Consider the following 24,386-nt stretch of genomic DNA (forward strand, 5'->3'; position numbering starts at 1 on the left):
AACCATGAAAGAAAGAAGCTGTGGGGTTTGTGGCCAAGACTCCCCCGGGGTCTGCACGGCAATACTCAAGACTACAGCAAAAGACTCCAGAGAGCTAACTGCAAACTTCATGTTGAATTTGGTAAATGATAATATTTTCAATCTCTTTTAGCAAATATTTAGGCTTAAAGAAATTCAAATTATGCATTTCCAAGCTTCTAGGGATCTCAGAAAGAACCAACTGTAGCATCGGAGTGTTCTGTGCCGACTCAGCTGCCCCAGGGAGGCGGCGGGCAGGGGTCACAGCCCAGCGGTGCCCTTCTCAGCCAGCCCATGACCCGAGGCAGAGGAGGCATCCTGGGTCCACCCACACTCCCCCCGCCACAATGAGACGGGGCTGCAAGGATCTGGCCCGGCCCCCCTGGATGTGATGCTCCAGATAATCCCTAAGCCCAGCCCACCTGGAAGGAGGCCAACTTCTCACTCACTCACTGAACACATTTAACTTGTGTGGACGCCATGGTATTAGTTACCAGGGATCCTGTCCTTGGGGTGACAGCAACTTCCCAGTGGCCTCGGGGGGCAGTGGCGGGAGGGACATTAAACAGCTCCTGACTTGCACGCAGACGATGACAGACACCAGACAGGAGCAGCAGAGAAGCTGGGGCCGTGCTGGTGACCACACAGCAAAGCAGCTGCAATCACACAAACCACCGGAGGAGAATACCAAGACTTTGCCAGAAACTCTGAACTTGGTCACATCCGAGGCCAGAAACACCTCTGAACTTCCTGGCTGCCTCAGCCAGTTAATTCCTCTTCTGGTGTAAGCTAGTTTGTGCTACACATCTATCACTTAAAAACGAGAGTCCTGACCAGCGAAGTGAGGGAGGGGAGAGGGGCTGGTTCTGACTGCTAGTTGCTCTAAACTAGTCCTTTAATAAACAAAGTACCTGTTTGCATGATTCCCAGGCTCCGCTGTAAAAGCTGTGTCTGAAACATACAGTCACCAAGGCCGACCACAATGACATCCTTGCACACAGTCAGGTAGGTCTGTAAGAGAGGTAGACATGATGATGTGGTTTCCCAACAAAGGCCACAGAAGGGACAAGAGAGGACATCCAGCTGGTAAAGCTCCTAATGTCTAAGGGTGCCACTAGGGGTCTCATAATGCAGATGTCTACAAAGATGTTTAAAAAGGAATTTCCATAAAGATGCATTAATTCTCATTTCTCTTTCCATAACAAATTTAGAAACACATTTTATGTAATCCACAAACATTACTGAACACGTGTTACGTGCAATATCTCAAATTACATTAAAATTATGCAGTTTATGCTTTGCAGAAAGATAAACTCTAAGACAGCCTCATCCACCAGAGGGCAGACAACAGAAGCAAGAAGAACTACAATCCTGCAGCCTGTGGAACAAAAACCACATTCACAGAAAGATAGACAAGTTGAAAAGGCAGAGGGCTATGTACCAGATGAAGGAACAAGATAAAAACCCAGAAAAACAACTAAATGAAGTGGAGATAGGCAAACTGCCAGAAAAAGAATTCAGAGTAATGACAGTGAAGATGATCCAGGACCTCAGAAAAAGAATGGAGGCAAGATCAAGAAGATGCAAGAAATGTTTAACAAAGATCTAGAAGAATTAAAGAACAAACAAACATAGATGAACAATACAATAACTAAAATGAAAAATACACTAGAAGGAATCAATAGAAGAATAACTGAGGCAGAAGAACGGATAAGTGACCTGCAAGACAGAATGGTGAAATTCACTGCTGTGGAACAGAATAAAGAAAAAAGAATGAAAAGAAACGAAGACAGCCTAAGAGAACTCTGGGACAACATTAAACGCAACAACATTCACATTATAGGGGTCCCAGAAGGAGGAGAAAGGGAGAAAGGACCCGAGAAAATATTTGAAGAGATTATAGCCAAAAACTTCCCTAACGTGGGAAAGGAAATAGCCACCCAAGTCCAGGAAGCGCAGTGAGTCCCACACAGGATAAACTCAAGGAGAAACATGCCGAGACCCATAGTAATCAAAGTGGCAAAAATCAAAGACAAAGAAAACTTATTGAAAGCAGCAAGAGAAAAACGACAAATAACATACAAGGGAACTCCCATAAGGTTAACAGCTGATTTCTCAGCAGAAACTCTACAAGCCAGAAGGGAGTGGCATGATATACTTAAAGCGATGAAAGGGAAGAACCTACAACCAAGATTACTCTACCCAGCTAGGATTTCATTCAGATTCGATGGAGAAATCAAAAGCTTTAGAGACAAGCAAAAGCTAAGAGAATTCAGCACCACCAAACCAGCTCTACAACAAATGCTAAAGGAACTTCTCTAAGTGGGAAACACAAGAGAAGAAAAGAACCTACAAAAACAACCCCAAAACAATTAAGAAAATGGTCACAGGAACACACATATCGATAATTACCTTAAATGTGAATGGATTAAGTGCTCCAACCAAAAGACACAGGTTTGCTGAATGGATACAAAAACAAGACCCAAATATATCCTGTCTACAAGAGACCCACCTCAGACCTAGGGACACATATAGACTGAAAGTGAGGGGATGGAAAAACATATTTCATGCAAATGGAAATCAAAAGAAAGCTGAAGTAGCCATACTCATATCAGATAAAATAGACTTTAAAATAAAGAATGTTACAAGAGACAAGGAAGGACACTACATAATGATCAAGGGATCAATCCAAGAAGAAGATATAACAATTATAAATATATATGCACCCAACATAGGAGCACCTCAATACATAAGGCAACTGCTAACAGCTATAAAAGGAAATTCAGAGTAACACAAAAATAGTGGGGGACTTTAACACCTCACTTACACCAATGGAAAGACCATCCAAAATGAAAATAAATAAGGAAACACAAGCTTTAAATGACACAAGAGACCACATAGATTTAATTGATATTTATAGGACATTCCATCCAAAAACAGCAGATTACACTTTCTTCTCAAGTGCACACAGAACATTCTCCAGAATAGATCACATCTTGGGTCATAAATCAAGCCTCAGTAAATTTAAGAAAACTGGAATCTTACCAAGCATCTTTTCTGACCACAATGCTATGAGATTAGAAATCAATTACAGGGAAAAAAACATAAAAAACACAGACACATGGAGGCTAAACAATACGTTACTAAATAACCAAGAGATCACTATAGAAATCAAAGTGGAAATCACAAGATACCTAGAGACAAATGACAATGAAAACACGACGATCGAAAACCTATGAGATGAGGCAAAAGCAGTTCTAAGAGGGAGGTTTATAGCTATACAAGCCTACCTCAAGAAACAAGAAAAATCTCAAATAAACAATCTAAACTTACACCTAAAGGAACTAGAGAAAGAAGAACAAACAAAACCCAAAATTAGCAGAAGGAAAGAAATCATAAAGATCAGACCAGAAATAAATGAAATAGAAACAAAGAAAACAAAGCAAAGATCAATAAAACTAAAACCTAGTTCTTTGAGGAGATAAACAAAATTGATAAACCATTAGCCAGACTCATCAAGAAAAAGAGGGAGAGGACTCAAATCAATAAAATTAGAAATGACAAAGGAGAAGTTACAACAGACACTGCAAAGAAATACAAAGCAACCTAAGAGACTACTACAAGCAACTCTATACCAATAAAATGGACAACCTGGAAGAAATGGACAAATTCTTAGAAAGGTATAACCTTCCAAGACTGAACCAGGAAGAAACAGAAAATATAAACAGACCAATCACAAGTAATGAAATGGAAACTGTGATTAAAAATCTTCCAACAAACAAAAAGTCCAGGACCAGATGGCTTCACAGGCAAATTCTATCAAACATTTAGAGAAGAGCCAACACCCATCCTTCTCAAACTCTTCCAAAAAAATTGCAGAGGAAGGAACACTCCCAAACTCATTCTATGAGGCCACCATCACCCTGATACCAAAACCAGACAAAGATACTACAAAAAAAGAAAATTACAGACCAATATCACTGATGAATATAGATGTAAAAATCCTCAACAAAACACTAGCAAACAGAATCCAACAGCACATTAAAAGGATCATACACCATGATCAAGTGGGATTTATCCCAGGGATGCAAGGATTCTTCAATATACGCAAATCAATCAATGTGATACAGCATATTAACAACCTGAAGAATAAAAACCATATGATATCTCAATAAATACAGTAAAAGCTTTTGACAAAATTCAACACCGATTTATGATAAAAACTCTCCAGAAAGTGGGCATAGAGGGAACCTAACTCAACATAATAAAGGCCATATACAACAAACGTCAAACATATATATATAACAAACAAACATATACAACAAACATACACAGCAAACATCATTCTCAATGGTGAAAAACTGAAACCATTTCCTCTAAGATCAGGAACAAGACGAGGATGTCCAGTCTCACCACTATTATTCAACATAGTTTTGGAAGTCCTAGCCACGGCAATCAGAGAAGAAAAATAAATAAAAGGAATACAAATTGGAAAAGAAGAAGTAAAACTGTCACTGTTTGCTGATGACATGATACTATACATAGAGAATCCCAAAGATGCTACCAGAAAACTACTAGAGCTAATCAATGAATTTGGTAAAGTTGCAGGATACAAAATTAATGCACAGAAATCTCTTGCATTCCTATACACTAATGATGAAAAATCTGAAGGAGAAATTAAGGAAACACTCCCATTTACCACTGCAAAAAAAGAATAAAATACCTAGGAATAAACCTACCGAGGGAGACAAAAGACCTGTATTCAGAAAACTATAAGACACTGATGAAAGAAATTAAAGATGATACCAACAGATGGAGATACATACCATGTTCTTGGATTGGAAGAATCAATATTGTGAAAATGGCTATACTACCCAAAGCAATCTACAGATTCAATGCAATCCCTATCAAATTACCAATGGCATTTTTTACAGAACTAGAACAAAAAATCTTAAAATTTGTATGGAGACACAAAAGACCCCGAATAGCCAAAGCAGTCTTGAGGGAAAAAAACAGAGTGGGAGGAATCAGACTCCCTGACTTCAGACTGTACTACGAAGCTACAGTAATCAAGACAATATGGCACTGGCACAAAAACAGAAACATAGATCAATGGAACAGGATAGAAAGCCCAGAGATAAACCCACGCACCCATGGTTGACTAATCCATGACAAAGGAGGCAAAGGTATACAATGGAGAAAAGACAGTCTCTTCAATAAGTGGTGCTGGGAAAACTGGACAGCTACATGTAAAACAATGAAATTAGAACACTCCCTAACACCATACACAAAAATAAACTCAAAATGGACTCGAGACCTAAATGTAAGACCGGGCACTATAAAACTCTTCTAGGAAAACATAGGAAGAACACTCTTTGACATAAATCACAGCAAGATATTTTTTGATCGACCTCCTAGAGTAACGGAAATAAAAACAAAAATAAACAAATGGGACCTAATGAAACTTAAAAGCTTTTGCACAGCAAAGGAAACCATAAACAAGACAGAAAGACAACCCTCAGAATGGGAGAAAATATTTGCAAATGAATCATCGCACAAAGGATTAATCTCCAAAATATATAAACAGCTCACGCAGCTCAATATTAAACAAACAACCCAATCCAAAAATGGGTAGAAGACCTAAACAGACATTTCTCCAAAGAAGACATACAGATGGCCAAGAAGCACATGAAAAGCTGCTCAACATCACTAATGATTAGAGAAATGCAAATCAAAACTGCAATGAGATATCACCTCATACCAGTTAGAATGGGCATCATCAGAAAATCTACAAACACAAATGCTGGAGAGGGTGTGGAGAAAAGGGAACCCTCTTGCACTGTTGGTGGGAATGTAAATTGATACAGCCACTCTGGAGAACAGTATGGAGGTTCCTTAAAAAACTAAACATAGAACTACCATACAACCCAGCAAAGTTGATACAGCCACTCTGGAGAACAGTATGGAGGCTCCTTAAAAACCTAAAAATAGAACTACCATAGGACCCAGCAATCCCACTACTGGGAATATACCCAGAGAAAACCATAATTCAGAAAGACACATGCACCCCAATGCTCACTGCAGCACTATTTACAATAGCCAGGTCATGGAAGCAACTTAAATGCCCATCGACAGACGAATGGATAAAGAAGATGTGGTACATATATACAATGGAATATTACTCAGCCATAAAAGGAATGAAATAGAGTCATTTGTAGAGGTGTGGATGGATCTAGAGACTGTCATACAGAGTGAAGCAAGTCAGAAAGAGAAAAACAAATATCGTATATTAATGCGTACATGTGGAACCTAGAAAAATGGTACAGATGAACCGGTTTGCAGGGCAGAAATCCAGACACAGATGCAGAGAACAAACGTATGGACACCAAGGGGGGAAAGCGGCGGGGGGGGTGGGGGGGTGGGATGAATTGGGAGACTGGGATTGACATGTATACACTGATGTGTATCAAATGGATGACTACTAATAAATAAATAAATAAATAAACATACAAAAAGAAAAAAGATAAACTCTAGATATTCAGATGCCACTGTAAGTGTTTAAGAAGAGCAGCACTACTGACTAAAGTTACAGCTTTAAATTAGAAAATAAAACCTGGAAGCACATCACAATTTGGAGAAGGGTTTCTGTGTCTAAAGACTTCTAACCTGGATAATCTGTTGATAAACGACCCTGTGAAGCTTCAGATATTCTTCTTCTTGATCTTGGATAAAAGATAACACTTTGCTTTCTAACCAAAACCCAGTGTCTTCCAAAGTGGACAGGTAAACTTTGCCTTCTGAGCAGGACTGTCCAACAACAACAGAAGACAGGTTAGTCACAGAGCCGCTGGGCCGATACGCCCCGTGTTCTGACCCAAGCTGGTGGACACACCTTGTGCTGAAGATGGATACTCAACCGACAGTGGAGGCTGAAGGCTCGCAGGGCAGTGCCTTCACTCAGGTGGTGAGGGCTCCCACCTGGCGACTGCAAAATCGATTCCAGGTCCACCTGTGAAACAGGACATCTGCAGGCTAGGTTCCGGCTCAGCAGGCAGCGCAAGAGGTGAGGACACAGCTGTGCCGGGAGAGGGCTGCCAGAGCAGCAGGGCGAGTGTCCTCCCTCCTCCAAGCCTCCCGTAAAGGGACAAGAAGACACCTTTTCATAGGTGCTGCTCAAGGAGCCCTCAGGATCAAGCTCGTCCAGCCCTTGCCCCCTGCAGCCCCCGCTCCCCTCCTCCATCCCGCCGATGTCTGGTGCTGATAGGTGGGAGCCTCTGGCAGCAGTGGCGGCAACAGGCTGCTTCCGAGGGCTGGCCTGGAGGAGATGGCCAAAGAGACAGGACAGGGAGAGCAGATGGGAAATTCACAGGACTCGCTCTCCAAAGGGCCCTAGAAAAGCCTGCCCAGGACTCAGGGGGCTGGAATTCCCTCGTCGATGAGCAAGGCCAGAGCAAGACGACCTGGGGTGGCGGGCAGTCTTCCTGCTGTCGGGCCTGTTCCGACAGACCAGCTCACCCTCAGAGTTGGACTCAACAGGACACTGGGCTCTGAACACGACTTGCTAGAAAGACCACGGTCTAGAAGTGTTCACCCAGTCCCATCCCGCCCCCAGGTGAAAATTTTACACTTTAAATGTGGAAAACTTAGACCTTCCCCTATCACTCAACTTCCACGGCATCTGCATCTGTTCTACAAAGTTACCTTGGATGTTTCAAGGGCTTTCAAAAGACGGTTCAGTTTCTTCTGGGGCGCGGAAAGCAGGCACTCGCGATTCTTTGGGTGGGTCAGCAAGTACTCAATGTAGACAAGCGCCAGCCCGGGTTTGACTGGGCGCGGGTCCTGGACCCGCACTTTCCGCTTAGACGCAGAGTTACCCTGAAAGCGCAGAGAGAGAGAGGCACACAGCAGGAAAGCACATGAGTTCTAGCATACAGCTACCCTCCTTCAGCAAACTTTAAAAATGACACAGGTGTACCTTGCTCTGAGGCTGCTCTTCTGGCAGCGAGTCACAAACGAGCTCCAGGACATGTCCCACTTGCCCCCAGGAGCAGAGACAGTCTAACAGAATACAGTAGCTCTTGTCAGCTGTTCCTTCCTCTTGGTTTCTTAGTGTGGAAATCACACCACAGCTGAAAATGCCACATATATAAAATCATACCTAATATCTCAATAGCAATTTCTCACTTTTCTAAAAGGTGGGGAAAATGAAGAAGCTAAAAACTGAGGGCACATAAGCCCTTCCTATCGTGGGAACTCTCAGACGTTCTCCACCGCAGGAAAAATACACTGTTTTCCCACAATTACTATGCAGGACAAGGTCCAGCACAAAATGCTGACTCTGAAAGCAGCTTCAGGGGCCCCTAGACGTGAGGCACCGAGGACACACCAGGCACTTACAGACCCCGGCCTTTTGTTTCTGTGTTGCCTCTGTCACACCCTAGAGTAAAGATCCATAATCTGGGGACAACACTCTTTGTTTAGCATCAAACCTTTCTTTTTTTTTATAAATATGAATAAAAATAAGTAATTTTTACTGAGTTACTAACCAACACCCTAGCGCAACACTGCCCAATAAAAAACACAATGTGAGCCACAAAAGCAGGCCACGTGTGTCATTATAAAGGTTCTAGTAGCCACGTCTAAAAAGGCAAGATTAATTTCAATAATGTATCTTACTTAACCCAGCCTACCCGCGACATCCTTTAAGACGTGATCACTGTAGAAAACTACTGATGAAACATGTTACATCCCTGTTTCACACCAGGTCCCCGAGTCTGCATCACACCAGGATGCACACACAGCTTGCCCCAACCCAGACTCCACATTCTAAGCACTCAGAGTCACGTGTGGCCAAGGCTCCGTGGTGGACGGCGGGATGGCTCACGTCTCACCATCTGGCACTTGAACAACGCCAGACTCTCAGTTTCCCATGGTGGCTTCCTGTGTCCCTCAGCAGTCCCGGAGCCCTGGAAGCCACATCCCCTGCTCTCCCTGCCACAGGGGAGGAGGCCAGGGGCAGGGAGCACAGCACTGGGGGCTTGAAGGTCACGCAGGCGTCGCCAAGTGAGACCAGGAGCGCACAGAGAGGGTGGGCACCTGAAGGTGGGCACAGCCGAGGCCGGCATCAGGGAGGCCAGCACAGACAGAGGGGTCTTGCAGCGATCATCCTGAAAGCATGAAAAGACACACAGCAACAGGGAACGTAAACAATGGGATCCCGAGGGCCCCATGACTCCCAGGAACCCATTTTCAAAGCTGCTCGGTAGGAATTAGAGTGATGCTCTCAACACACAACAGGAGGACTTAACCCCTTGGGAAGCATTAGGTTTGATAAGTCTTCTCAAAGTTTTATAGTACACTTTACTACTTTCTGTGGTGAATTATTTGAGCAAATATTTATTAAGCACCTACTGTGTACCAGGAGATCCTCAGAATACAGCAGTAACCAGAATAGACAAAAGTCCTTGCTGTCAAGGCACTGACTGGTATTTGAAAAACAATACTGATGAAAGGAAAAAAAAAAACCCAACTCTATACGCTCAGTGTGTCCTGAGGATAAAACTCAAGGGAATGAAACTAGTCAGAAAAGTTCCTAAGTAAAATAATCAGAACACCTTAGGAAGACAGTGCAGTGCAAGGGAGCTACCTGGTCAAACCCAAGTCCCATGAGATCCCACACCCCAACCAGCTGGGACAACACACGGAGAAGGGCTGGTCTCTGAGGGCGGGGCTTTGGCAGGAACCAAGTGAGGAAGCCACCTCGGGCCCCACTGCAGCTACATTACCACACTAGTATTATCACAGTAACAGAGCAGACAGACCAGACTCCATCAAGACCACTTAATAAGAAACACCCTTGGTTGGATGAGAGGATGAAGGAAGATGGGCCCTAAAAGGAAAAGAAACAACAATTTTCCTGAACATATACATGAAACAGAAACAGGTGCAATGTCACAATCTGGCCTGTAATTAATCTGCATTCAGGCAGAGTGAACCCACCCTCACCCCCAACTCCCAATAAAGAAAATATTTTCTTGATGTTACAACAGTCGGCTGGCAGCTACTCCTGATTCCACTCCATGTGTGGCTTACAGATGCCTTACCCACTTATGGGCTGACCACAAGGTTCTGGGAGGTACTGAGGGCAGAGAAGCTCTCTGGCCAGAATAATTCGGGATTAAAGACTTAATTCACCACCTCCCTTTTCCTGGACACACCCAGGCCACACTGTTCACCTGTCATCTCGTCTGGTATCCTATGGCCTCTGTGTTTATCTTCTAATTCTCAACCCCATGTGATTATCTGAGCTTTTAAATGTCCTAGTGACTTGGGCAAGCTTGATTATTTACCTTCACAGACAGGTCACGTTTGCATTTCAGAGGCAGGATGGAGCTCGGAGACATAACAGTCACAGAAATATGGCTCAGAAAAGCTAAGAGGTCCAAGGTCACATAAGCAGTTGTAGAAGAACCAAAAGTAAAATTTACCAAGAGAAGGGTGATTCATAAGACCTATGACCTTTCTATATTTAAGCCACGCTTTCCTCATAATTAGGAATAAATTTGCATTTCTACATAGCAGTTTTATTTCCATTGATTTTGAAATATGGCCTTTGCTCAGAAATAGAAAGTCAAGGAATGAGGAGGTTTCCCTCCTCCAAACAGAAGTTATGCACACAGTTCTGCCTGTCTCAATAACACAGACACAACTCAGATACTTCAGAAACATGTGCTTGCCGGATGCCGTCAAATGCCTAAAACTGCCCCCAAAACCAAGGTGCTACTACATCTTGATGTTCACAAACTCCTCTTTCTCAATTCCCAGCAAATCAAACCAGACTCTAAAATAGTGTCAGGCCATTAGAGATAGAAAACCAGTGCTCCCCCAGACAAGTCTCTGGGTGCTGGGATGGAGGCTGGAGGACATGTGGCCTCACCCCGTGAAGGGAGAGAGGCCGAGCGTCCTGCAGGGGAGGAGGTGGCTCAGCCCCCGACTCTGCAGATGAGGAGCAGGTCCAGAGGCTGGTCCTGCACACACGTGACCTAGCGCGCCGGCTTTAGCAGGCTGGCCCGTCTTACCTTAAACGCTTTCATGTACTCTGGCAGCATAGAGGCGAACTTGCTAACGGTGTACACTTTGGCCTCTTTGTTATTCTCCATACTCCTGTGAATGCTTCTCCAAAGAATCACAACGATCTCTAACAAACCCGCCATGGACGCAGCATCATTTATTGACAGCGTTTGGTCCAGGGCCTAAGATACAAAAAATTGTACTGTGAAAGAATCAAATCATAATAACTCTCAAGAGAACAGCCCTGTGTCTAAAAGCACATCTCAGAATTCCAGACCTAAGGCAGAGATGGAAGGAGAGGCAGATAGAAGCCCTAAGACTGTGGTGTGATGTCTGATGGGATCAACTCCCCCTCGACCGGGGGCTGCTCTGGTTTGTGGGCTGGCAGGGAGTGACAGCACCAGGTGTCTGCGTGTTTTCTAGTGAAGCCTTCCTCGTCTGCGCAGAGGGGTGGGGCCGCCTCCCCAGTGCCTCCCCAGCACCACACGCTCGCCTGCGCATGCTCCACTTCAGATGCCAGCCCTGTCCGGTGACTGTGACAAACTGACAACTTGCCACACAGGCCATTTCCTGGAAGGGGCTACCTTGAGATGCAAAGCAGGATTCATTTCAGGTATTGGTATTTTTGTGCTACTCAGATGTAATGGGAAAAGATATGGGGAACAAACTAACTAAATTAATGAGGGCACACAGAAAAAACACAAGTAGTTGCTATATAAAGTTAGATTTTTCAATAGGCACCAAATACCTGGAATGACTTATGGTTAAATTTAAAAAGCAATGAAACTACTAAAGGCTTAGACACTACTATGAGAATGATATAGATAACAAATTGACAAAACTTCAATCTGTATTTAATTTTACTTTTTACATTCTAGTGATTAGCATAGCACTCTTATCATTAAAGTCCCCTGAGAAAGCCACCACTTCTCCTTTATAAAAATATGTTAAGTTCCTAAGTAAGATTTCATTAAATAGAAAGCAGAGATTTTTAGTAGATAGCAATGTGAAAAGGTAAAAGAACCAATTCAAAAAATTATGCTTTTAGCCATTAAATATTCTTAGAATGACAAAATCCAGACGGCAAATTGTATTTTTTTCTACTACCGGTTACAATAGAGCTATGTATTTCTAAACCCTTGTGTTTTCTAACGGTACAGAAACTGACCTAAAATGTGATAAAATGCAAGCTTTCTCAATAATGTCTAGGTTCAATAAGGGGGTGGAGGGTTCCTTCAGTTTTAAGAACTGTAACAGTTTTCGCTTTTTGGTGAAACCACTTCCACCATCCATCAGAACAAGTGTGCAGGGGTGGCCCAGAGGTGCAGGGCCCCGCGAGCCTGGAGCTGGCATCCCAGTGAGGGTTTCTAAAGTTACAGGATCACTTTCCTAAAAAATCCTGCCCACCCAACCCATATACTGAGGGGAAAACCCTGAAAAGCGGAACTCAAATCCCACCAAGAAAGCAGAACCAGCTCCAGACGCTCCCGGCTGAGGGTTTCCTGAGCCCAGGCTGAACAGGCCTGTGAACTGATGGATCTGCTAGGCAGATTCGGCCGTTAAGATGACAGCAGGCTCTTCTCTCTCCTCCCCCTTCTGCCCCAGTGCACAGACAGGACAGGGGATGCTGAAGCGGGGGGCGGGGGCGGGGGTCCGGGGAGTGCTCCCCCCAGCCCCCGGGCAGGCTGACTGAGCCCCACAAACAGCCCACCGGCGCAGCCCCAGCCTCAGCGCGGGGCGACACTGTCGGCTCCTGGCTCTCAAGGGCCGAGGGCCTGAGTCCAGGGCAAGGACACGGAGACAGGGGCGGCCAGACAGCACAGGAGCCTCACCCTGCAGCCAGCGTGCATCACGTTTCATCAAAAGGGCAAAACTATCTTCTGTGACGTCCATTTTTTGGGGGGTTTTAATGGAAGTATATTCAACATCTTGTGACTTTCTTTTAAAGGCCAGTTTCCTAATCTACATAGCACCACAAAACTACCCAAAATTTTTACTTTAGAGTAAAAAGCATGAGAGTTTGTTTATAAGCTTAAGATACTGCTTATAAGTAATACGTGTCTAAGTCTTAAATGTTCCTTTTTTAATGATATAATTGGTCACTATGGATTCTGAAGAAATACCAGCTACATAGCTTCCTTGATAAATTACTTTTTCAAAGACAATTCTAAATAAAGCTCATTACCAAAAATTCAAGCCCAGGACGTTTCTAGTAGAATCTTAGGGCAGTGGCGGTGAATAAATCCTTAAGAGCGCCACCACCCATCTAGTTGTAAAATACGGTAACGTCCAGACCCAATCCATGTGTGCCAACCCCAGGTCGAATTAAAATATACAGAAGCTTAAGGTGAAGAAAACTGGGAAAAGAGTGTCACCAATAATAATTTTTCCTTTGTATTAAATCCTACTCAAACTCCACAGTGAACTACAAAGGATACACAGAAATTCTTTCTAGAAAATTACTTATGATCCTCCAAAATAATTAGGTGAAGTATCAATACTAAAGGAATAAATGGAAAATAAAAATATTGCTAAGGTAACGGCTTGTGGAAATAACACCTCTGCCTTGCCGCCCTGCCCTTTTCCCGCGGGAGAAGCACCCGTCTCGGTCCCCGTCACCGTGGCCCCGACCCCGTGGCCCCAACCCCAGCCTTGTCCCCGTCCCCGTGGCCCCGACCCTGTCCCCATGGCCCCGGCCCCAGCCCTGACCCTATCCCCGTGGCCCCGGCCCCAGCCCCATGGCCCCAAGGAGGCGCTGGGCGGCAGCGGCTCGACTCACGCTCACGTTCTCCTTCCCCTGCTCGTCGCCCTCCCCGCATGCACTCAGAGCCCTCCGGATGCAGGCGTTCAAGCAGTGGCGAATCACATGAATCAGCTTTGCTAAAATGTGTAAGACAACCAATAATTAATTTACGTGTTTCTCCAACAAAATTTTCTAACAGTGAAATTATAATCCCAAATAATTAAAGTGTTACTTTATGGGAACTCATTAAGAACCACACTGAGCATGAAGCAAACACACCAGGCTCGCGGGGCGGGGCGGGGTACCTATGTTGGTGCAGGCCGTGTGCTCGTGCGCGTGCTGGTAGAACCTCCGCGCAGCCGCATGGTTCATCTGCAGCAGCGTCACACAGCGCTCGCACCACACCTCCTCGGGCTGGTTCACGGGCAGGAAGGAGTTGAAGATAAGGCCCACCAGGCGCCGAGTGACGGGCAGAGAGTCCAACTCCAGACGGACCAGAATGTGCTCCATGGGGCATATTTTCCAAAACTGTGGATAAAGCACATGTGCAGAAGGAGAGTATAATCAAAAAGGAACTAATTTTTACATTCAAGGAAATTCATCTCAAATGATTATACCAGAATCTGTGACTCTTCTGTAGACAAAATAAACCTGTATTTTAAAAAGCACTGACACATAAGGCAGATAAGCACAAGGCTGCTGGGATTAGTTATAATCCATCAGGACCATCAGTGGACCCTCAAATGACAGTTATGATTATCAGTCTAATAATTTTAAAATTTCCTAAAACACCACAACTTTGGGCCCATTAATATGAAAAGTGAATTTAAACATCTACAACAGGTTTGGCACAGAAAGCTAAAGTGAGTCTCCCGTTTCCCACCTCGGACACAGAGGCACCCCTCCCGGTCACCCCTCCCGCCCTCTCCTGGGTGCTGCCCAGGTGGCCACAGGCCTCCTCCAGCCGCCTCACGGCCACTGCCCACACCTGCACACGGCAGGACTGTCATGCTGCCCCTCAGCATAAAAGCATCAAAGTCGTCCACTGCCCACAGAAAAGGGCCAAACTTCTCAGCAAGAAATTCAAAACAAGGGGAAACACCACAGAAAATGGAAATAAAAGAGACTCTGACAGTACAGTGTCCAAATCCTGTCTCTGTCACTTGTGCAAACACTTAACACTCATCTGTGTAAAGGGGACAGCACCACTGACACAGACTTTCCTCAAGGACCTGGTTCTCATGACCGTCCCCTCTCTCCAGGACTTCCAGTGGACCTTTCTCATCAGCACTTAAGTACGCTCCCCGGTCTCCTCCCCCCACCAACCCCCCACCCAGGGACCAGTTCCCGCCAGCTGCCCGCCCCCCGCCAGCTGCCCACCCCCCACCAGCTGCCCGCCTGGCCCTGTCCTCACTCCCACGATACCTCAGTCCACCCTTCAGGTCAGAAGGACCTTGCACATTCAGACAAACATACTCCCCCTCTCCCGAGGAAATGTCCAAGCATCCGACACTACCACCGTTCCCCCAGATGCTCCCAGAGCACTTCCATGCGCACACTTGGTGTTTCTGAAATAGTCACTGTAGTAAAGACAAATGCCGCCCGACAGCCATGCCACCAGCTGAGTGTCGACCCTGGAGCGGCCGGCACAGCGACAGACAGATCCCAAGAGGGAAACCGAGGCACTCAGGAGAGCAGGGGCTTCTCAAGCCTCAAGACCTCGCAGAGTTCAGACCTGCTGAAACCAATATATCCAAGAAACACTGTAGGTCACAGCACTGAGACTGGATCGAGGGGCAGTGCCTAAAAGAGAAGGTTTTCACATTGGAAAGGTTGGCTCCTGAGCCCTCATGGAGACCAGACGACCCTGAACAGAAACTAGCGATCAGCACTTACACCAAATGCCAAGGTTCCACGGGTTTTTCTTGCAGTGAACATTCCCCGCAAGTCTGCCTTTCCAGAAACTCCCCATATTAACCTATTTTTCTTTGATTCACTTTTTCTAAAATAAAATGAAGAACAATTCTGATTAGTTTAGGGTTCTTCAATTACCTGAGGTTTTATTTTATCTAAACATATTACCCACAGGTTGATATTAACATCAGACAAGACCATAAACAAAACTGTTAACTGGTGTTTCATTCCTAATGTTAAAAATAATTGCATAGGGGTTTCCCTGGTGGCGCAGTGGTTAAGAATCCACCTGCCAATGCAGGGATTCAAGCCCTGGTCCGGGAAGATCCCACATGCCGGGGAGCAACTAAGCCTGTGTGCCACAACTACGGAGCCTGCGCGCCTTAGAGCCCGCGAGCCGCAACTACTGAAGCCCGCGCGCCTAGAGCCCGTGCTCCGCAACAAGAGAAGCCACCGCAATAAGAAGCCCGCGCACCGCAAGGAAGAGTAGCCCCCGCTCGCCGCAACTAGAGAAAGCCCGTGCGCAGCAACGGAGACCCAACGCAGCCAAAAATAAAATAAATTAAATAAATAAATTAAAAAATAATAACTGCATATTAAGAAACCCCCCTTTTTTTAAATAAGGACATTTCAATATTAGTAACTGTTGATTTGGCCTAAATCTCAGGTATACAATACTAAAAATGTAGAATTTCAAAACAAACAGTAAACAACTTGAAACCCCTAGCACTGACAATGAAAATTATAAACAGAGGCCTAATTAACTAAGTTGGTAACTGCCCCTTGGCCACAGGACATAATGTTATCTAGTCAGCTTTAATCCTCTACCGTGTCATCGTGCCCAGGGCCTTCGCAAATAAGACGTGGCTCCTAGATCCTGAGTGCAGCACTGCCAGCGTTCGCCAAGGAAAGTGAGGAGGTAGGCCCCTCACTCCGTCAAAGCAGTATGTAGGAGGCCAGGCTGTGCCAGCGGGCACTAATAACACAAGCATGGCCAGTGTCAGACAGTGCAGCGGCACACTGCCTGTCACGCCGACCTGCTGGATGATCGACCCCCTTCCTGTTAGCTGCCTCTCCACAGGCCTGTCGATCTCTGACCTTGATTTTCAAGGAGAATTAGCTGGTGCGCCCATAACAAACCTTCCCAGAGATCTCACAGCTAAATCACGCTCTGCCCTGCTTGTACAAGCCGAGGGCTAACATGAAAGAAGCACCTCATTAAAACATTACTCTTCCTTTTCTGCTCTTGCTACTCCCCCAAACCCCAAACTCTCCAGTCAGACACTTTGTCCAGGTCTTCCCTGTTCTCCTGGGAAGACCCACAAACCTCAGAACAGCTGCTCTGCCCACCGCCTCACCAGCCGTCACCTCTGCAAACGGATGCACACTTCAAACAAAGCACTAAGCGGAAACTCCCATTTCAGATTCAGACCTACACTTTCAACAGGCTGTCATAACAAATCCATCCAAAATTGCAGCCAGCCTTTTTGTTAGCAAAATTGACATGCCGATTCTAAACTTTATATGCAAATACAAACGCCCCAAACCACCAGGAACTCTGAAAGAAGAGCAGAGCGGGAGGACACACACCGCAAGACGTCCTGCAAAGCTGCAGTGAGCTCAGAAGTGCGGCCCTGGCCTGAGGATGGACAGGCAGAGTCCAGAAACAGACCACACACAAGCAACTGATTTTCAACAAACGTACCAAGGCAGTACGACTGGGCATGACGTGGGGTATCTGTACCACGTGGGTCACGTAAAATATTCTATTTTTCTCATGAAAAAAGTTCACAGTTCAAAAGTTGAAAAGCATAAAATAATGCGTATCCTCTGCAGCGGTAAGGCCTCCCCAGCACCCTGTCTCTAGACATCCAGTCCCCTCCCCTCGCCTCAGAGACTGGTGCCGACTTCCTGTTTTCTCCCAGGGATGTGTGAGCCGTAGCTGAGCAGATGCACACATATGTTCCCCGTCCTACGGAGCCGGCAGACCCTACAGCTCGTCTGCACTCGCTCCCACACGCCTCGCTGAGTGGCCCTTCCTCCTAAGTGCGCTCCTCTCTGTGGCCGCACGGAAGCACTTCCTGGCACGAGTGCACCCCAGGGCCATGCGCCGACCCTATACTGACGGACACGTCAGCTGGTTCCCAAATCCCGGGCCTCGACACAACAGTACGTTACAGTAAATGTCAGGGAGCTGCTGCGCAGAGAAGAAAGTTCAGTGTCAGCAAATGATAATGCAGAGCCGTATAACTAACATGTTTAGCCAAACGCTGAACGGAACTGGAGTTAAGGGAAGACACTCTCCCCTCAGTCGTTTACACCAAAATGCACACAGACCAACAAATACCTCATTGCTTCCTTCTGTAAATGTGGGGGGTGGGGATCTCATACTCACCATTTTCTCAAGTAATATTTTAAGTGCTTACTGTGTGCCAAGCATTTAAATATTTCAACAAAAACTTTCATGTATAGGGTAAAAATATAATTTAAGGTGGGGGCTGCTTGCATTAATGTCTTTCAAAAAGAAAACATACATTGACAAAACAAATAAAATTTTATGACACAAACAACTAGTAGAATATACCAGACACCAACTGGTTTAAAATGCAGTCACTGAAACTCTTGGAATTAAAACTGCTTTGTCTTTTTGTTGTTGAAAATAAATGTACTTATTTATTTCGTGTCTTAAGTAAGAAAACCTCTGTTCACCTTACCTTAGCAGCCCTCACAGCCTTAACTTTCAGCAGCATATCAACAAAAGCCACTCTCACTTTCTCCGAATTGTCATGGAGACAGTACTTTAACGTTGGCAAAAGTTGCTCTAATAACGGGTGGCTTAATTTATTATCCAAAACTATTGGCAGGCACTACAAGAAAGGAGAAAGATAAAGAGTTCAAAATTAGAACATAAACCATGAAAAGTTCAGGTAAGAAAAATTCAGTTCCATCTTTACTAAAACTACTAGTGAAATACACATACCCACAGAAGATAACTCTTTTCTAACACCTCTTCATATAAAAAGCATATTTTAATGAATTAGTATGACTTCAGTGACTGATAATCAGCTCATCCCTTGCTTCATTCAAACAAGATTGAAGTGGTTACAAAATAATTTTTCAGTGCTTTCTCTGATCTACACTTTAATGGGTTTTATTACAGTTGAAAGAAGCCAGAGGACCCTGGTGGAGAGGCCCCAAAGCTGGAGTCCAAGGGTCCTTTTAGGTTCTCTTAACATCCCACAGATTCCCTGTATCTCCTGACTCAATGCTGCATGAAAACGAGGGGCACAGGGCCCGCACGGCTGTGCCCACACCTCACACGGGCGTCCGAGAGACCGGCCCAAGCTCCAACCAGACACGCACGTCTGAAGAGCTGACGTGCTCCATCACCTTCTCTTTCCAGCTGTTAGGATATACATTTTTAAGAGACTTTATATTTTAAAGATCACACTGAAATATTTACAGATGAGCTGATAAATGTCCTGGATTTGCTTCAAAGTAATGTGGGACGACGGATGCAGCTACAGTGAAACAAGAGTGGATGCACCCTGAGAACTGCTGAAACTGGATGATGGACAAAGAATATTTTTGTAGGCTCTTATTTAAAGTACATACAGTACACACAAAAAGCCCATTCGAATGTATAATAATGTTAAAAAATTTTAAATACATGCAGCTACTACTCTAAAACGCTATGCCCTCCCCCTAACACATATACTAAAAACTAGTATTATTTCAATTTGACTATTTTTTTAGAAAACACTTTTCTTTTGTTTTTTTAAAAGGTTACTTTGGATATACAACGAAAATGTCAATAGTGCTATATTTATGGAGTAGGGCTCTGGGTGATTTTTAAATTATTCTTTCTCTGTATTTGAGAACTATTCTACAATAAATAGGCATTGCTTATATAATTTAAAACCTTACCTTAAAGACAGAACAGCGCACGTCAGCAGAGCTCGTATCAAATGCCAGTTCCTCAGTTACTTTCTTGAGAAGGTCAATAAGAATGGTCGGAGGCAACATCTCCCAGTACTTGGAAGTTATTTTACAAACACCAAGGATCCCTGTGGAACGGACCATCGGATAAGGGTCTTCTAAAAGGCTCTATAAGTACAAGAGGGGAAGAGCCTTAATTATCTTAAATTAGTGCGCTTTTTATCAATATTGGCTTTACATGCGGGCACAGTGGGCAGTCACAACCTAACAGACGTTTCAAGTCATAGAGTCACACACAGACTCGGGGATCTTCAGTTTCTTGTCGTTTCTGCAGCCGAGTGTCTAAGGAGGACATCCAGACGCAGGTGGTGCCTTACTTGCCAACTCCGGCTGCAGGACTCTGCTGACAGCAGGGCCCCCGACACAGGCCCTGCCATGCAGAGGGACACTCGGGGACTTTGGTCAGTCCTGTGAGACACAACCTATTAAACCACTCTCACGAATTTCCAAAATGCTGTAATGCACTAAGCCCAGAATAGAGGGACCCTGCTTGTAAAGAACCCATCCAGGCAGCGGGCGTCTGGGGCTGCTAACAACACGAGTGGCGACGACGTCACGCACCCCCGATGGACGGACACAACAGCCGCGGAGCATCTAACACAACAAACGTGACCCCAGTAGACTCTCTGTTTAACCAACTTACAGGAAATACAAAGGGCAGAGGCACGTATCAGTGACAAGCAGGCTAGGTTCTGTGGGAAATGAGAGAATAATTGGGCCTCCTCAACAACAACAAAAGCAAGTAAAATAGAAAGAACAGAAGAGAGAGGGAGAGGGAGTGACTGCTAAGTGGGAACTGATCGTCCAAGAGATGAACACACACTGGCCGACCACAACACAGGTCTCATCCGGACACAGGCTCAAACAAAACTGGAAAAAAACATCACTGAAATGTCACTGAAAAACAATGACTGGATATTTGATAACATCAAAGAATCACGATTCATCTTACTTTAGTTGTGCCAGTGGTAGGATTATCCTTTAAAAAAGGGTCCCTGTCTTTTAGGGACACCTACTGAAGTAATTAGAATTGAAATGCTTGCTCAGATCTGCTTCAAAACAGGGGAGAAGAAACCAAGTGGGCCCAGGTCAGTATCACCGGGACTGTCTGGGGGCACATGGGGTTCACTGTACAAGGCCCTCTACTGCTACGTGTGAAACTTTCTAATTCAAAGTTTAAAAACAAAAATAAGCCCTACTCCACGACTAGACCAAAAGAAGGCCAAGCTGGGGGGGAGTAAGTACTTCCTTCCTCTCCTCCCCGGCGGTGTCGCAAACACCAAGGGGTCCCGCGGGAAAGAGCAAGCAAGGGGCCGCTCCACATACCGCAGGGCAGAGGGCTGCAGGCGGACCCTGCTGAGCCCACACAGAGCTTAGACCAGCCCCAGCCCAGGGCCAGGGCTCGGCGGACACAGGGCAGCTCGGGCGTAAGCGACCTGCCGGGAAGGTCTCAAAATAGACGCTGGGGGCCAGGTGCACAGGAGAGCCAACAGTAACTCCAAAACCTCCACGAGAAAGAAGAAAGGAGAGGACGCCACACAGCAGGAAAGACCCCTCCCTCCCCACCCGGGGACGCTGCGCACCAGCTGGCCTGTTCCTCACACGGAGCCCAAGGGGAGCCCCGTCTGCTGACAAGCCCTGTGCATGGATGCAAAACCACGGCCAACTCAGCAGACAAGGAAGAAGCTACTAACACTCAGCTCTGCACAACCAGAGAAAACCCAGGCCAGCTGCCTCTTCCACCCAATCCTTTATTCAAAACAGGGATGGAAAAGTGAAGACAGGTCACTTGAGAAAACAAACAGCAAGGAAAAAAGATAAAATAAATAAAATAAAAAACAGAAGAGAACATTAGGAATTCACAGGTTTTAAGGCTTTCATTTTCTATGAATTACTTCCAACATTATTCCTCACAAATAATTCTGGATAATCACCTTGCAACACACAGTCCCACAGGAGTAAGGGCCCACATCTGTGTCTCCAATCAATCACGCTGGCACCAAGATGAGGGCCCTTGACTTGTAAAGCGGTTTCTATGAGGAGAACCACTGCACCTCCCAAACCACAGGCATGCATGGAGGCCTCCATCTGCCACCACCAACGAGGCCTCCCTCCACTGCAGCTGGAGAAACAGCAGAGCAGAAAGCGTGCAGGACACAGGGTCAACGCTGCCCTCACTTCTTGGACTCCCCCCACCCCGTCCACCCCACAGGACTCGCTGCCACCTACTCAGGCCCTGATCCAGCAGTGTCATGAACTCACCGCCAACCCACAGGCCAGACTGGCCCATGCCTATCCCTGTGTGGTCCACAGGGCGTGAGAATGGTTTTTCACTTCTGAATGGTTGGAAAAAGGAATAATATTCTGTGACACGAGACTATTCCATGGAATTCACACTTTGGTGTCTGTGGCCCGGTTTCATTGGAACAAGCCACCCCTGCTCCTCCCTGTGCACGTGTGGCCGCCTTTGTGCCACAGCGGCAGGTGGAACAGCTGTGACCACGGGGCCCGCAGACCTAAAATCACTTCCGTCTGGTCCTCTACAGAAACAACTCCTGCTCTTAACTACTACTGTTATTAACTTAACTACCACATTGCCCTGCTTCCTAAAAGAAGTTAGGAACAAACAGACACTGGAAAGTAGAAAAGAAGAAGATTCCCTTTGTCTAAGATTCAAACCAATGGACTGAATTTCATGCTACAGCAGCAGAAAAAAATCAAGATAAAGGAAAACATCCTTAACGTTTCAGATACCCTCGACACTAGAAAACAATACAAAATATTTTGGCAGTCTTGGAATAAAATGATTTTGAATACAAAATTCTCGACCTGGACAAACTGTAAACTGTCACAGAAAAATAAAGAACATTTTAGGGCTCAAACAGTTAGAGGCACCTGCCTCCCCAAGGACGCCCTGCGGTAAGGTGGGACCCACCGCGACGCTCTCGGCTCTCATACTCACTGGTTACCATCACCCCCTCAACACGTTCACTGCACTCCCGAAGGCGATTCCAGGCTTCCAGAGGACCTGCTGCTTACACGTGAGCCTTCCCCTATCAGTTTTCAACCCAAATAAGACTTAGAGTGGAAACTCTGTTATTGCTGTTTTAAATCTGTTTTGACAGTGACATCTCATTTTTCTGAGATTGTTGACTAAGTTTTGCTACTTGAAAAACATAACCCTATCTCCACTAAGACATATGCAACTTTAAAAAATAACCATAACATCAATGTTTTCTACAACCTACCATTTTTTTAATTTAAAGGAATTATTTAGAATATTTCTTGTTCTGAAAAAAAAAAAACACTTAAGTGACTTCGACAATCTTTTAGTGTTTTTCTTTCCTTAAATTCAAACAAAATAGCATGCAATAATTTTTATTTTTTAAATAGTTAATAATACAAAACTCACAATGATTAATCCGAATATAGACTGCTCTGCGTTATAGAGGACTCTGTGTGACAGTTACAACCCTTTACATATTTTAATGTCCTTTTGTACAGTTATAACCACTGTCATCTTAGGGCTAGGGATTGAGCTAAATGCTTTATACACAAATTTTCACTGAAACCTCATCACAATCCTATAAAATATTATTCCCAGTTTTAAAGAAGAACCAGGACTAGAGAGAGATTAAGTAATTTGAAAGAGATCAGACTTATTAAGCGGGAACTGGCATTCAGAACAAAATGCCTGACCCCACGTTAAATCACTGCGCAAACTACCATCTGCGGGCTGACAGGTGACCCCAGTCCTGCAACGTCTTCTTCGTATACGGTCAGGTCAGCGGCTGGGGCCAAGCAATCACTGTAGGCAAGTAACACAACGGGTCCAATGTAGGAGGGGTGGCAGCTGGGCCACCGCCACACACTCCATCTTTGCATTCAAATGCAGAGACTTAAACACTCAGGCAAAAACAGAGGTGGTTCATAGATTGGACACCTGCGTTAAAAAGAGCAAACGTTTTTTTCACAGTTTTATGGCTAAAAGCTACCAAAATCTAGTTTTGGTTTGCCCAATAACATCTTTCCACAAAATTAACCATGATCCTCAAAGGGACTTGTAAATAAACATACATGTAGATGAGGCACACATGGCAAAATACTAATGACTGTTCATTTTAGGGGTGTGTGTGTCTGTGTGTGTGTCTGGGTGTTTATGCATGTATATGTGAATGCATGTATGTGAATGCATGTGAAGAGGTAAGAAGACACATACTCGTTATACTATTATTTCAACTTTCTGCATGTCTGAGATTTTTCATAGGAGATCAGAAAACAAACAAACCAAAGGAAGTTTTTAGGACTGCTATGGGTAACCATCATTATCATGGCATTTTTGCTATCACTTCCTAAAATGTTATTCTACTAACTAGGACAATAAGTAATATTTCTTAGCTTGTGTCAGGAGACCCTGCAAATGTAAAGGGCTGTAGAGAAAGAAGCAGAGGCTCACACTCTCCCACCAGGTGAAAAGATTCGAGATACCCCTTGGAAATAAACGTCGCATCCTGATGTCCTAACGTCTCATTCGAAAAACCAGCCATCTGAAAAAAATCCATTGCAACAGGCCTTACTTGCCTTAAAACATAACCAGTGTGTGTTTGTTCACAACACTGCCACACAACTTTACAGCAGGCAC

The 24,386-nt window shown here is 44.9% G+C and overlaps 1 protein-coding gene across 5 annotated transcripts in view; it reads right to left on the minus strand.

Moving 5' to 3' along the window:
- NCAPG2 (non-SMC condensin II complex subunit G2) overlaps window positions 1-24,386 on the minus strand; it is a gene marked incomplete at its 3' end in the record, with an annotated part of 275,587 nt that overhangs the window by 17,123 nt on the left and 234,078 nt on the right. For 4 of the 5 annotated variants that reach the window (XM_082632206.1, XM_082632204.1, XM_082632205.1 and 1 more), the window contains 11 exons: window positions 19,673-19,852; window positions 18,460-18,612; window positions 14,137-14,359; window positions 13,868-13,968; window positions 11,097-11,270; window positions 9,115-9,185; window positions 7,994-8,147; window positions 7,720-7,893; window positions 6,911-7,027; window positions 6,685-6,825; window positions 930-1,029 (listed from right to left, as the gene is read on the minus strand). In XM_082632206.1, coding sequence (XP_082488332.1) covers window positions 930-1,029; window positions 6,685-6,825; window positions 6,911-7,027; window positions 7,720-7,893; window positions 7,994-8,147; window positions 9,115-9,185; window positions 11,097-11,270; window positions 13,868-13,968; window positions 14,137-14,359; window positions 18,460-18,612; window positions 19,673-19,852 — 1,588 coding nt within the window. The remainder of the gene's footprint in view (window positions 1-929; window positions 1,030-6,684; window positions 6,826-6,910; window positions 7,028-7,719; window positions 7,894-7,993; window positions 8,148-9,114; window positions 9,186-11,096; window positions 11,271-13,867; window positions 13,969-14,136; window positions 14,360-18,459; window positions 18,613-19,672; window positions 19,853-24,386) is intronic. The other variant, XM_082632207.1, reaches the window with a different exon arrangement.

The sequence above is a fragment of the Mesoplodon mirus genome (assembly GCF_964341445.2).
Source record: "Mesoplodon mirus genome assembly, chromosome: 9".
In the NCBI taxonomy this organism is placed as follows: Eukaryota; Metazoa; Chordata; class Mammalia; order Artiodactyla; family Ziphiidae; genus Mesoplodon; species Mesoplodon mirus.